The sequence below is a fragment of the Epinephelus moara genome, chromosome 14 (assembly GCF_006386435.1).
Source record: "Epinephelus moara isolate mb chromosome 14, YSFRI_EMoa_1.0, whole genome shotgun sequence".
In the NCBI taxonomy this organism is placed as follows: Eukaryota; Metazoa; Chordata; class Actinopteri; order Perciformes; family Serranidae; genus Epinephelus; species Epinephelus moara.
This window is the reverse complement of record NC_065519.1, coordinates 24,818,668-24,830,840: the sequence shown is the minus strand read 5'-3', so window position 1 is coordinate 24,830,840 and position 12,173 is coordinate 24,818,668. Positions and strand designations below refer to the sequence as shown.

Sequence of the window (12,173 nt, the reverse complement as noted above, 5' to 3'; positions counted from 1 at the left end):
GAGAAGGGACTAGTTTCTCCAGTCGCTCTCCTTTCCTGTAGCCCACAGGAAGCTGCAGCCATTGGCTCCTCCCTGTCTAGACAGAGAACCACTTTCGCTCTCTCTCACACACTCTCTCACACACACGCTTGGTGCCTTCTACCATAGCAACTTTGATTAATTCCCAGTGTGCGGTGAGAGGAGACAACATCAGCACCATGGTCAGGGGAAAAAGGCCCACAGCCTGCCGGATGTGACAGCTCCCTGCTTCACACTGATGCCTTATACCCCGCTGGTGTGTGTGTGCGTGTGTGTGTGTGTGTGGATCTGCGAGAGTGAGAGCAGGTCAGTAGTATGAGTGAGGGACAGGATGGGGAGTGTGTTTGCGTGTGTGTGTGTAGCTTCATCTGTCCCCTCGGCCGCATCAGTGCTCAAGCATGTCTCGCTCTGACAGCCCAGCAGCCTGTGTGCCTGTCACACACACACACACACACACACACACACACACACACACACACAGAGGCACACTAAACGAGAGAGTGCAGGCAGGCGCCAACACCAGCGAGGTGAAGGGTCACGAGCGACTGCCTCCCCAATGTTGTGTGAAATGTGTAGATGGCAGTCGCGGCCCATTATGTGCGTATACGCGACTGTATGTGTGTCTGTCTTGAGGCGGGCGGGGGGCATCTCAAAGTAACTGGTTATTATCACCTCAATATTTTTCTTATTATGACAATTACATGCTCCAGGAGCGAATTAAGCGATACAGGACGCCAAGCGGGAGTGGTTGACAGCTATTTGGAGACTCAATGCACAGAGCAATTTGCAGCCCCGAGCCAAACAAATTGGATTTGGGCCACTTTGGATTGGGGCCCCAGATTGTTGGGCGTTTGGATCCTCCGACCGCATGCCTGCCTGGCTGGTTAGCTGGCTGGCTGGCTTCGATACTTTACACATGACTATGTAGCAGACAGTTAGCCAGGTAACACAATGCTCTGTGGCCCTTGACAAGGATTAAGTGTACATGTGGAGGAAGGGTGTATGCACTGATAAATGCATCAGACTCGAGGTGCATTGTGAAACGACTTTTTTTATGGTAGTGTTTCAGCAGCCATAAGTTATAACTATGGGTTTATTGGGTATTTACAATTGACATTTTTATAGTGTACGGGTGTTAAGCTTTCCCACCCTTTCATGTTATTATAGTGCTGCTACTTTTTTTTGGTCTTGGGCCACACAGCTGTGCTCAAGTGTGTGTATAATCCAAATGAGCCTAACAGCCTCTAAACGAATTACTGGTACGCATTCTCCCACCCCTAAACTGCCACTGGAAAAGCTGGCAACAGCACCCAATTAGGTGAAATGCAATTATTCCCATCCATTCACACAATTAGCCTGTAGGTTAACAACCTAGCCGTACGTCGGGCTAGCTCGTGGTGTTTTGGAAAAGCCATTGCCATGGTTACACTGGCTCTCACGGAAACGTCGCTGTGTCAAATGGCATGCACCCGGGGCTGCAGGGCAGTTGAAAATAACATTCAGCCCTATTGGTTGAGGCAGCGCATTACATCACTTTGCTCAGAATACTGGGTGACTTGATTGGCTGAGACAGGGAGTGGTACCACGGGTGAGAAGGAGAGAAAGGGAAAGCGAGTGCCCCATGTACTCAGTCGAGCGAGGGTAGATAATGCCAGGCGACAGACTGGCAGGCTGGCAGAGCGGGTGGGCACTCACAGCGGCATGATGGAAAACAAAGGCTTTGTGTGTCAGCGCCGCGATCGCATTAACCAAAACAAGCAGCCACGGACCGACTGCCACACTGACTTGGTTGTCTGTTCCACAGGCTAAGCCACGCATGGATAGAGAGACATGGGAGAGGCCTGTCTCACATTTTATATGAAATAACACGGTGCTGGGGTAATGAGGAAAAAGTACAGTGTTTGCCACTGTTGACATTGAATTGACTGTGTGACAGAGCTGCATAAATTCAAAACAAATGCCGCATTTGTAGTCAAAGCCAATGCAGTCGAGACATGCAGGGTTTGGCAGACATTTCCAGCGTTCTAGTATGTTTGGACTGCCAGTATTTGTTGTTTTTAAGTTTGACTACAAGTGGTGAAGCTGCTTTCACTGTAGCTTTTACAATCTGAAACTTCCAGTAAAATATTACAACACTACACCGACATCCTCACTTCTGCTCAGACACCTGAAGAAGTGATGGATGCATAGTCTGATCGAAGTGCAGAATTATTGTGAATCTAAGTAGGACAAAAAGTGACTTTCTTTTTTGTCTAGTCTGAGCATGAACAAAATGTGAAAGCATTCCCTGTAAATTTAGGAGCCATATAGCTGGGCTGTTTTTGATTTTGAGACCCCATATTAGCTCTAGGTCACCCACAGACAGACAGATAGACACGTATCATTCCGTAGTGGCAGTAATGGTTGCACAGGACTCAGGTGGGACGGGGTCAACAGGCCTGATGGAGCAGGTAGGATCAGCTGGCAAACACCCGCAACTCTTCCCCTTCCTCCCCAGGCGGGCACCAGCCAGGAAACCAGGGTCACTTACAGGTGACTTCCCCCATATTCAGCTACAGCTGGGGCACAGCCGCTGTGTGTGTGTGTTTGTGTGTGTCCAAATGCGTGTGATGTGTAGTTAGGGGGCAGCCATCACATTGCATCACATCACATCTGTTCTTCTCTTTACCTCCACCACTCTCTCCTCCATCTTTCATTGTCTCACTAGTTCCCGTGCTCTTCACTTTTATACACTATTCAGTATTCTGTCAGCAGTATTGGTGAGGATTCCCTGGAATCAATTCAGGAGGGGGAGTACCTACAGTACTAAGCACACACACACACACACACACACACACACACACGCACGCACGCACACACGCACACAAACACACAGTTCTCTGCTCACCACAGGGAATGGAAACTGTAATATGAACTCACCCTTGGTCTGAATGAAAGCCCATTACAATTCATTTTCAGCCAGTGTACAGTAGTATCTTCTTATGTGGGTAATGTTTTTTGTTCCTCTGCCATTTCAACCACTGTCTTCATGCCTGCAGAGATTCAGTGATTACAGTAGGTCACGGAAAAGTCAAACACTGTTTGTGCACATGCAGAACTTTCAACCTATTAACCCTGCAGTGCCTTACGAAAGTGTTGGAAATATGATGCGTCTTTGCATCATATGATTCACATCTTTTTTTTGTTTTGTTATCTTCTTTCAGCCAAACAATCACATTTCAACTTTGCTGAAATAGTTGCAAGAACACTGTTTTATCATGATATTATGTTTACCAGGAGAATGTTGTCTTTGCTTGAGCTCACGTTTAAATCTGCCACCTGCTGCATGTCACTTCTGATCAAATGCTTGGGCGAGCCTCAGAAATATTTAGCGTGAGTCCTTTCTCCTGTTCCAGGATCTGTCCGGCTCGATTGATGACCTCCCCACTGGGACCGAGGCCGGTCTGGGCTCAGCCGTCAGCGTCGGCGGCTCCTCCAGCAGCAGCAGCAGTAGCCAAGGGGAGCAGGGAGGGGCCGGCAACCAGGGACAGTCCCCCTTCTCCCCTCACGCCTCCCCCCACCTCCCCAACCAGAGGAGCGGGCCCTCTCCGTCCCCTGTGGGCTCGCCTGCAGGCTCCACTCAGTCCCAGCAGTCGCGATCAGGCTCCGGACCCATCTCTCCTGCCAGCGGACCCTCAGCCAACACCACAGCACCAGGTACTGTAGGGTCGCCATTAAAGCCTCTAAAATAATGTGCACATGCATCCTCATAATCAGATTTTATCTTGACGGAAGGTGCGACTTGTAGCATAATAACTTTATTAGTTAAATCACCGCAAACAAACAAGACAATAACTGACAAGAATTGCCAGCCAAGACACTACACTACATTTCACATCATGTACCACCGTGTTAGATTCCCTGGGAAATTTGCAAAATTGCTTTACAGCTTAAAGGGAAATTGCTTTGTGCCACCAAACAAGAGGCTGCTGTTCGAAAGCAAATGAGAAAACAATCACAAACATTCCCCAGTCAGTGGTGTCAAATGAGGTGTATTGCCTTTGATGGATGATTAAAAATAGGCTGCTGTGACATCAGTGACTGGGGCGTGGCTATAAGATTCAGTTTCCAGTCCTGTTTGAGTTAGTTTTGATTTGTTCTTTAATAATCCTTTAAAATAACCCTTTAAAACACCAAAGTCACACAACAACACAAACAAATTAACTAATCATGGCAGCGGTAGAATCAACTCCCATGTTCTGCAAGCTAAAATTATTATATATCGTCAGTGTAGTCTGGTGGCTTTGAAAAGAGCATAGATAATGGCGTCACTTCCCTGTTGATGACAGCAACGTAAAACACTGAAAATATTCTAAACATAATGTACACTTAAATTGATTTTTTTAGGTGGTTAAAACCATGAATAAGTGCCTCGTACAACCCCACTTCAAAAAACTCGAACTATCCCTTTAAAGCAGCACCATTAGTAAACTTGTTGCTGCTGTAAGCATACCACCGTTATCACACCTACATTTCTGCTTGACCTTTCCATTTATTGTGCTATTTAAAAACTAAGCCTGATTTCATTTGTTTTTAAATATGTGCATTTAAAGAGGATTTTAAAAAGGTCATGTAGAAAACTGACCCTGGTGCAGAATAGTATACAGGTTTCCACAAATAACAACATGCCAGCATTTAAATGTAGTGTGTTTTGCATTGCAAGAGTAGATTGCAACGATTAAGCTTTCACACCTTTCTATAACCAAACAGGCAAATAAACCAGAGCAGAAAAAAACAGGGTTACAGGAGGGAAACTGTGTTTCTTTGCCGTAATCAGTGTCTTGATTTAATGTGATTATACATGATAATATTAGTCGTTGAAAATCTACACACTGAGACTTTGCTTGAGTGTTAGGTGAGCAGGGTTTGGCCTCTTTTTAGAGCAGTCCAGATGACCCGTGGCATAAACGTGACAACATCCTGGTTTAATAGCATCTTTTTTTTCCCTTCATCTCCAACTCAGCGTATAATCCATCCAGATCAATTTTCATTCTGCCAGTTTGGACAGAGGATGAAGCTGAGTGCACACTGCAGCAGAAGACCAAATAATATCAATCCGGCATGTCTAGACTTTGATATCTCTGGTCCATTTGAAATCCTAATTCAGACCACTGAAGAATATTACAGCTTAGTGCAGAGCACTTCACGGAATATGTCTCATTCATTTTCTCCACACAGTTTTTGTCCTTGCATAGTCAGGATTTGTTAAGTCTTTGATCACAGTGTTGTAGAAACACGTCCCTACATTGCAGTGGAATTTTGATAAAGTCCATCTCCCCTGCGGATCCGCAAGTATTTCCAACATTTATGTCCAGGCAATATTTCCTCTCCACTCTGAGTGTTAATGAATTGAGACTGACTGGTAGTAGAGGACCTCCCATCTGATTTGTAGCCTTATCTAAGATATGGCAGGCCAAACAAGACACCAACAGGATTATCAGACAATGCACGGTGTGTCTGTCTGTCTCCTGAGGCCATAGCAGAGCGCATAACCATTTAGATAAACACTGAGCATTATAAACGAGTGTGGATTTGATTTGCCTCAGACAGGCGTGCGAATGTGTGTGCGCGCGTGTACACGCTGTTCTTGCCCGGCCTCCCCGTCATCCCGCCACCTCTCTGCCCGACTGCGTGGCTGACCGGCGCATCAGCATGTCTCAGACCTGTCAGTCACTCTGACGAGGCGGGGCAAAATGTCTTGAGTGAGATCCTGACGCCAGCTCTTCCTCCTCCCCTCCTCGCAGCCGCTTACCAGAGTGATTGACGCTAATGAAAAACTGGGACAGTGGTTTTCCAGGCGCCCGTGCCAAGAATCATGACGAGAATCCGGAATGAGGCGGCAAAGACGGGAAGCGAAACCGATCGCTGGGACGTGATTAATAAGAAAATATTTAAAAATATTCCCCATGCCAAATAAATGGTGATAAAGCGTGGAGCAGTGAGTAACATCTGGCATGTTTTAGCGGCTGTACTACAATCAGTTTGAATTAGATCAAGGAGCAGCCAGCCTAAGAGAGACACAGGAGAACTAATGTGGTTAGCACACATCTGATTACTAACGCTCCACTTTCTAACACTTCATCACAAGTTAGGACACTTTGGTTAATGTTGTCATTTTAGTTTGGTGCGAGTCAGTGAGGAGAGGAGGGGGCAAGAGAGTGAGCAAGCAACACTGTGTATTTATGTGTGTTTGTTGTTCTGAGGTTTGTATCTTCAGTGCTCCCACTTCTGTTACTTCTGCCACCACAAAAAAAAAAACACATTCTTCATTATTCAAACCAGCTGTGTGTACAACAGTGTCCTCTAAACAAACAAAAAAAAGACAAACCTTAATAAGCTAATTAATTGGTGTGAAAAAATTTGGCTGTTTTTATCTGCAGTAGTTTGAGCTCCAGTCAAGAAAAAGTCAAAACACAACATATCTTGCACTGCATTCTGGTCCATTAGGGCGACTGTCAGAGGAGAAATTGGAATTGCAGGTTCTTTTATAATGCATTCAGCCCCTTCACTGATGTCAAAATCTGTTGTTTATGATAATGTTTGAGGTTGTTTTTTAGGTGTGTTTTTTTTTCTACTATTAAACTACTTTATAGCTTTGCGGCAATGTCACCATATCATGGTCATATTGTGAGTTTTTGTGGTAATTATACACATGAATCCAAAGAAAATACAAAGAAAATTTGTAGTTACCACATTCTTAAAGTGTGTGAAACCCCGTTCTCACTGGATCAAAACCCAACTAACGCCCACTAACATCTGGCTTTTGAATTTAATGGGAAAGGTTACCATCGGCATTCACTCACGAGTCAAATAACTCTGGAGTGGTCACAGGTTTTTATCAGCTCCATTTCATATTGGCTTCAATTGGCAGTAATGAAAAAACAACACCAGGGTGGATGCACTGATTGTAGCTCCTTTGCTTGCACAATGCAATGACGTGCCACCACAAATTACCCACCATCTCCGTCCAAGAAGTGCTCTAACATCATTCAAAATTTAGTCTGCACTGAGTTTGAGAGAGAGGAGCTTAATAATTAATGATATAAAGAAAGGAGTAACCACTGTAACATTTTCACTGGCCTCCATGCTGCTTTACTGTTTACTAATCTGTTTTCTGGCCTGTCCTTGATGTCAAACGTGAACAGAGATAAAAACAGAAAGTCAAACTGAGTCTACGTATAGGCAATGGGAGAGCAGTCTATCACCTATTTTTAAAGGGTTTTCCCGCATTTAAAAAACCTGCATACATGAACTTATTTTTGTGGATAAGGATATTAGTGTGGATTTTTCCTTTAAATACAAACAAAAATCACTATTTGTGGTGCAAAAGTGTGTGTTCCAGTGTGGGTATATATCCACCTGCATCTACAGTGTTTAATTATGCATGCAGCGGATTAGCGGTAAAGGGATATTAACAAATATCTGTAAGTAAAGGCATCTCATCCCAAGCTTTGTAGAACCAGTAATTTTGCCCAGGCCTGTGTTTGTGTGTTATTCCGTCACCGGTCAGCCTCACTCGGTGGAGTGATGCAACATGTCACACGGCTGAGCACTCACGGGACACACGTTACCCTTGACAGCGGTCAGAGGAGAGCAATTTCATCATGTCATCCTTTCACCTGGCTGTCAAAAGCACACCCGCACACACCAAAAAATAACACAGGAGGCATACATAACAGCACATGAGCACACATACCTATGAACAGTTTATTTCATGGTTTCATGTGACATATATATGGTCGGGTCGCACATATAAATCACTTATATATGCTCGCTTGCTTGGATGAGTGACAGTGTTGTGTGTGTGTGTGTGTGTGTGTGTGTGTGTGTGTGTGTGTGTGTGCTAGAAAGAGCCAGACAGAGTGAGAGAGAGGGGGAGACTGACAGATTGCCAGCCTATCATACACCCATACACTTGCACAAATCTATCTTGTCGGAGCTCCACGGCACGCCTGTGATTCCCTCGTCTCCTCACTTCTCCTCTTCTTTCTCCCCCCTCTCTCTCTCCCTCTCTCTTTCTCTCTCTTTCTCCGTCTCTCCATGAAGCAAATCCAATACACTGTAACATTATCCGGGCCTCGCCTTGCTATTTGGATTCTCTCCCGGAGCCAAAAAGGCACACACAGGGCCAAATTGATTTTCCTGTTGCGCTAGATTTGTGACAGTCGAGCAGAAATCACATTGCTCAACCGCCAACCTCCCCCTCCTCTTCCTCCACCTCATATGCACACATACACACACGCAACAGTCTCACACACACACACACACACACACACACACACACACACCTCCTTCCTCCCAGTGTCTCTGAAGCAATTCAGAGCGTCCTCCGAATATTTTTCTCCTTCCATGAGACATCGGGGACGAGGCAAGCAGACATTCGTCTTTCATCCAGATGGATGTGGGGCTGAACAGGACCGCCGTTGTCGGGGCTTCCATCACTGCCTGCGAAGCGAAGTCATGCAGTCAGAGTGCAGAACACAAGTTCAGCATTCAGTCCCTAAGTTAGTGTCAGCCGCTGCAGCCACAGAATCCATCAAATATGCTGATTGGTGTGTCTGGCTTTCCAAAACTCTGCATTTCTTGGATATTTCTAGACATATGTAACACAGTGAGTGCATACATGTGCTGGTTCGACAAGTTGTTGCCAGGTCACCTGTCAGTATGGCGTCACTTCCTGTCAGCCTTTGTATGGCTGTCACTTCTCCCCCAAACAAATAGAAACTGTATTCATTACCAGACTGAACCTGGCGCATACTAAATCAAACTTCACACAAACAGAGCACACGGAAACGCTGTTGTCATCTGCTTGGATCACTGTTGCACATAGGATGGAGATGCACATGTCTGCTGCTGTGCGAGATGAAATCCCACAACAAATTTCAGTGTCAACAAAGTATACTGCAAGAAAATATGCTGCTCTTCTCGGATCTTAAAGTAGTGGAAGCAGACTGTTGCTCCATAATCACCTATAGATGTTCTGCTGGGTTAAGGTCTTGTAATTACGAAGGCCGTCACCATTTATTGACCCTGCGTGCCCTTTACAGAAGCACTTGTTTCTCCACTCAATTATTCATGCTCATCTTTTTATTTGTCAGTATCAGTACTCAATACCTTAAAGGTATGGACTAAGGTATGATCCAGTAAAACAATACCTGCATTTGATCATTTTCGTGCAGGGGCTTTGACCCCGCAACATCACGTCTCTCTGTCGGATCAGCAAATTTCTGTCCAGAGCAGCTTTCCTCCAGACAAATGGTCAGTTGAGTGTCTGCCCAGTTAGCCCAAGCTAACACAGCAGCAGCAGCAGCCAACATCCAACACTGAGCTGCTCAACAGTCCCAACAAACTCACATCGAAACACCTTGACTCTGTCATTAAACCCATTGATAATCATTAGATAACATTAGCCATGTGGTGCTAACAGTTAGCCCTATCACTGTTTGCATGCGGGTGGGCAGACTCTTACAACACACAGCGGCTGCTATAACCCATACAGTCTATGGTGTGGTGACATCGAGCATGGTGTATTAAACGCAAAGATGCCACCAAGTACACTATCGGTAACAGTATCACTTTAAGGTTCTGGTACTGGTATCATCATTTTTGAAACAATACCCAGCCCTAATCCAAACTCATTTCCCCAGTCAAGCTTTGTTTTGTTCAAACTGATCAAAATATGTTGTAACCTCGTGTCCCTGTCCCCCGAAAGGCCAAAACAGAGACGAAGTCAACTAGATTGGGACTGTCTGCATTTATGCTAATTTTCAGATCTGGTCCATGTTTGGTGGTATTTTCATCTGTGCATGTGCCTGTGTTTAAACGTGTCTTCGTGCCTCTGTTGCTTTGAGGGCCAAACTGCACCACGTTTCCACATTGTTCAGCTACTAATTGACACAGAGCACATCCACACTCCTCCATGGTCCAGCTCGCCTCTGTCTGCTGCAAAATTACAAATTCTCATCTCTCCCTCTTCTATTTTTCCTCTCTTCTCCCTCTGTCTCCACCAAGGTCCAGTTAACAGTGCCTGCCAAGCCTCCCTCCTTCCCCTCTCCCCCCTCTTCTCCTCTCCGCCTCTCTCTCCTCACCCCTCCAAGTTTTTATTTTCTTCTAAAGAGGTGATTGGAGCTCGCGGGCGAGTGCTCGGGAGAGTTTAATCTGTGTATCTGCGCTCGCTTCAAGTGCTTCCAGGGCCTAGAAAAGGACAGAGAGGTCAGGGCGAGTGGAGGAGGAAGAGGGGAAGAAGGGATAGATAGAGGGTGGGAGACAGAGAGGGTGAGAAGGCCAGGCCTGTCCAGTTTCTTAGCTCAAGGGTCCTTCCCAATGAATCTCTTCAGTGAATCTCCTCCAACCGGTTTACATCGGCTCTTGTCCTTTACATCGTCCCCCAGCCTAGCCTGTGGTTTGCATTTAGTTTCTCATTTCAGAGAGTATATTTCTATCTCTAATTATGGTAATGAGAACCACAGATAGAAAAATAACAAGTTTCCGATGGTGCTGTTTTTTTCCCCATGCTGAGATCAAAGGTCAAACACAGATGCCTGGAAGGAGCCGGAGTGACCTCAGATCAGGATTGCACGCATAAAAGTGGCCATTTTAAAAAACAATGTCAGTAAACGACTTCACCCAATGAGAAAAGAAAACAAATTTACAGGCTGCAAAATATCAGACCAGAAAGGACGCCACAGGGATGTTCAACCATAACTTATATTTTTCCTCTGTTAGCAGTGGAAGTTATTACAAGAAAGCAGTGGAAGAGGGTATGGGGGTTGAGTTTTTATGCAAGTGTGTTTTGCAGTGTGGAGTGTGTGGAGCCCGGCGAGTTTTCTAGTCACACCACTCCCTAAGAGGCTGCGTGGTGGGAACACTGCCTCTGGCTGTCCCTGTCCCTCTCTTTTTCTCTCATTATTTTTATCGTGCTCGCTTTCTCTTATGTTCCCTCTTGTGTCTCACGTTCCCTCGTCCCCACCCTTTCCTCCCCATCTCTGTTTGTCTCCGCTGCTTTCTTTGCTCAGAGCGTTGCTGTGGTACAGGCCTCCCACCGAGGAACAAGGCTGAATTTTCCATCCCTCTCATTTCTCCACATCTCTCCTCCAGCTCTCTTTCTCCACTTCTGTCCTCCTTTTTTTTTTTTCTTCCTTCTCCTCCCCCCCCCCCCCCAACTACCCAACTCTTTCCCCCCCCATCCCACATGCCTCTATCTCTCCTCCTCCTCCTGATGGCTGCTCGTGTTCGGCGTGAAACAGCAAAATGCCCTCCCCGCAGACATTATATTCACAAAGCACACCGTCCGCCAAAACAAGAAAAGAAAAAAAAAAAAGAAGAATATGGTGCGGGCTTGCTGCGTTAGCCATTTAGAGAAATCCCATTCTAACTCCGTCTGACTGGAAAACCCTAACCGGAGCACAGTGTGCAATTATTTTCCCTCCCCAACACCTATTTTCTTGCTTTCTCTCACTCCATCGCTCTCTCTCCCCCGCATCCCGCTCGCTGTTTTTTAGCTTAAGCTTGCAGTTTTGCTTTACTTACAGTTGCTACTCAGCATTGGAAGTAATGAGGATCTTGGGAGAGCGCTTGTTTTGCGAGCCACCGCAGGCCTGCACTCGTCCCCTACAGGGAGAGTTAACTGGCATTAGCCCCCGGCTTGGAGAGGCATTGACTCGCACCCATTGAGATCTAAACCACCATTATTGGAGCCCGCTGTTTATCTGCCTCTTTCCCCTAAAGACACGGCAAGTAGGGGATATTACCTTGGTGTGTGTTTGTGTGTGTGTGTGTGTGTGTGTGTGTGTGTGTGGGGTGGTGCAGGTGTGTGTGCACTTACAGCCTAAGGGTTGTATTAAGAGATGGTGCTGAAGCAGCCCTTTCTCTGTACTCTACACCGGTCTATTAGTGCTCACCACCGTTACCTCACTTTAGCAAAAATGGCCCCCGCTGCTCCAGGGGGTCTGTATTTGTGAGAAACAGTTAAAGACTGTGTGAGTGTGTGTGTCTGTGTCTGTGTCTGTGTGTGTGTGCAGTGAAGCAGAGGCATCACAGCATCTCGGTGTACATACATTTGTACACTCTTGCGAGCATGTACACACGTCTGCTAATGCACACCTGCACCTTCCTTT

General features: G+C 46.0%; 1 protein-coding gene across 6 annotated transcripts in view; it reads left to right on the top strand.

The window, feature by feature from the left end:
- LOC126401041 (AT-rich interactive domain-containing protein 1B-like) overlaps positions 1–12,173 on the top strand; it is a 192,237-nt gene that overhangs the window by 126,543 nt on the left and 53,521 nt on the right. For all 6 annotated transcript variants that reach the window (XM_050062087.1, XM_050062089.1, XM_050062088.1 and 3 more), the window contains one exon: positions 3,414–3,714. In XM_050062087.1, the coding sequence (XP_049918044.1) occupies positions 3,414–3,714 (301 nt within the window). The remainder of the gene's footprint in view (positions 1–3,413; positions 3,715–12,173) is intronic.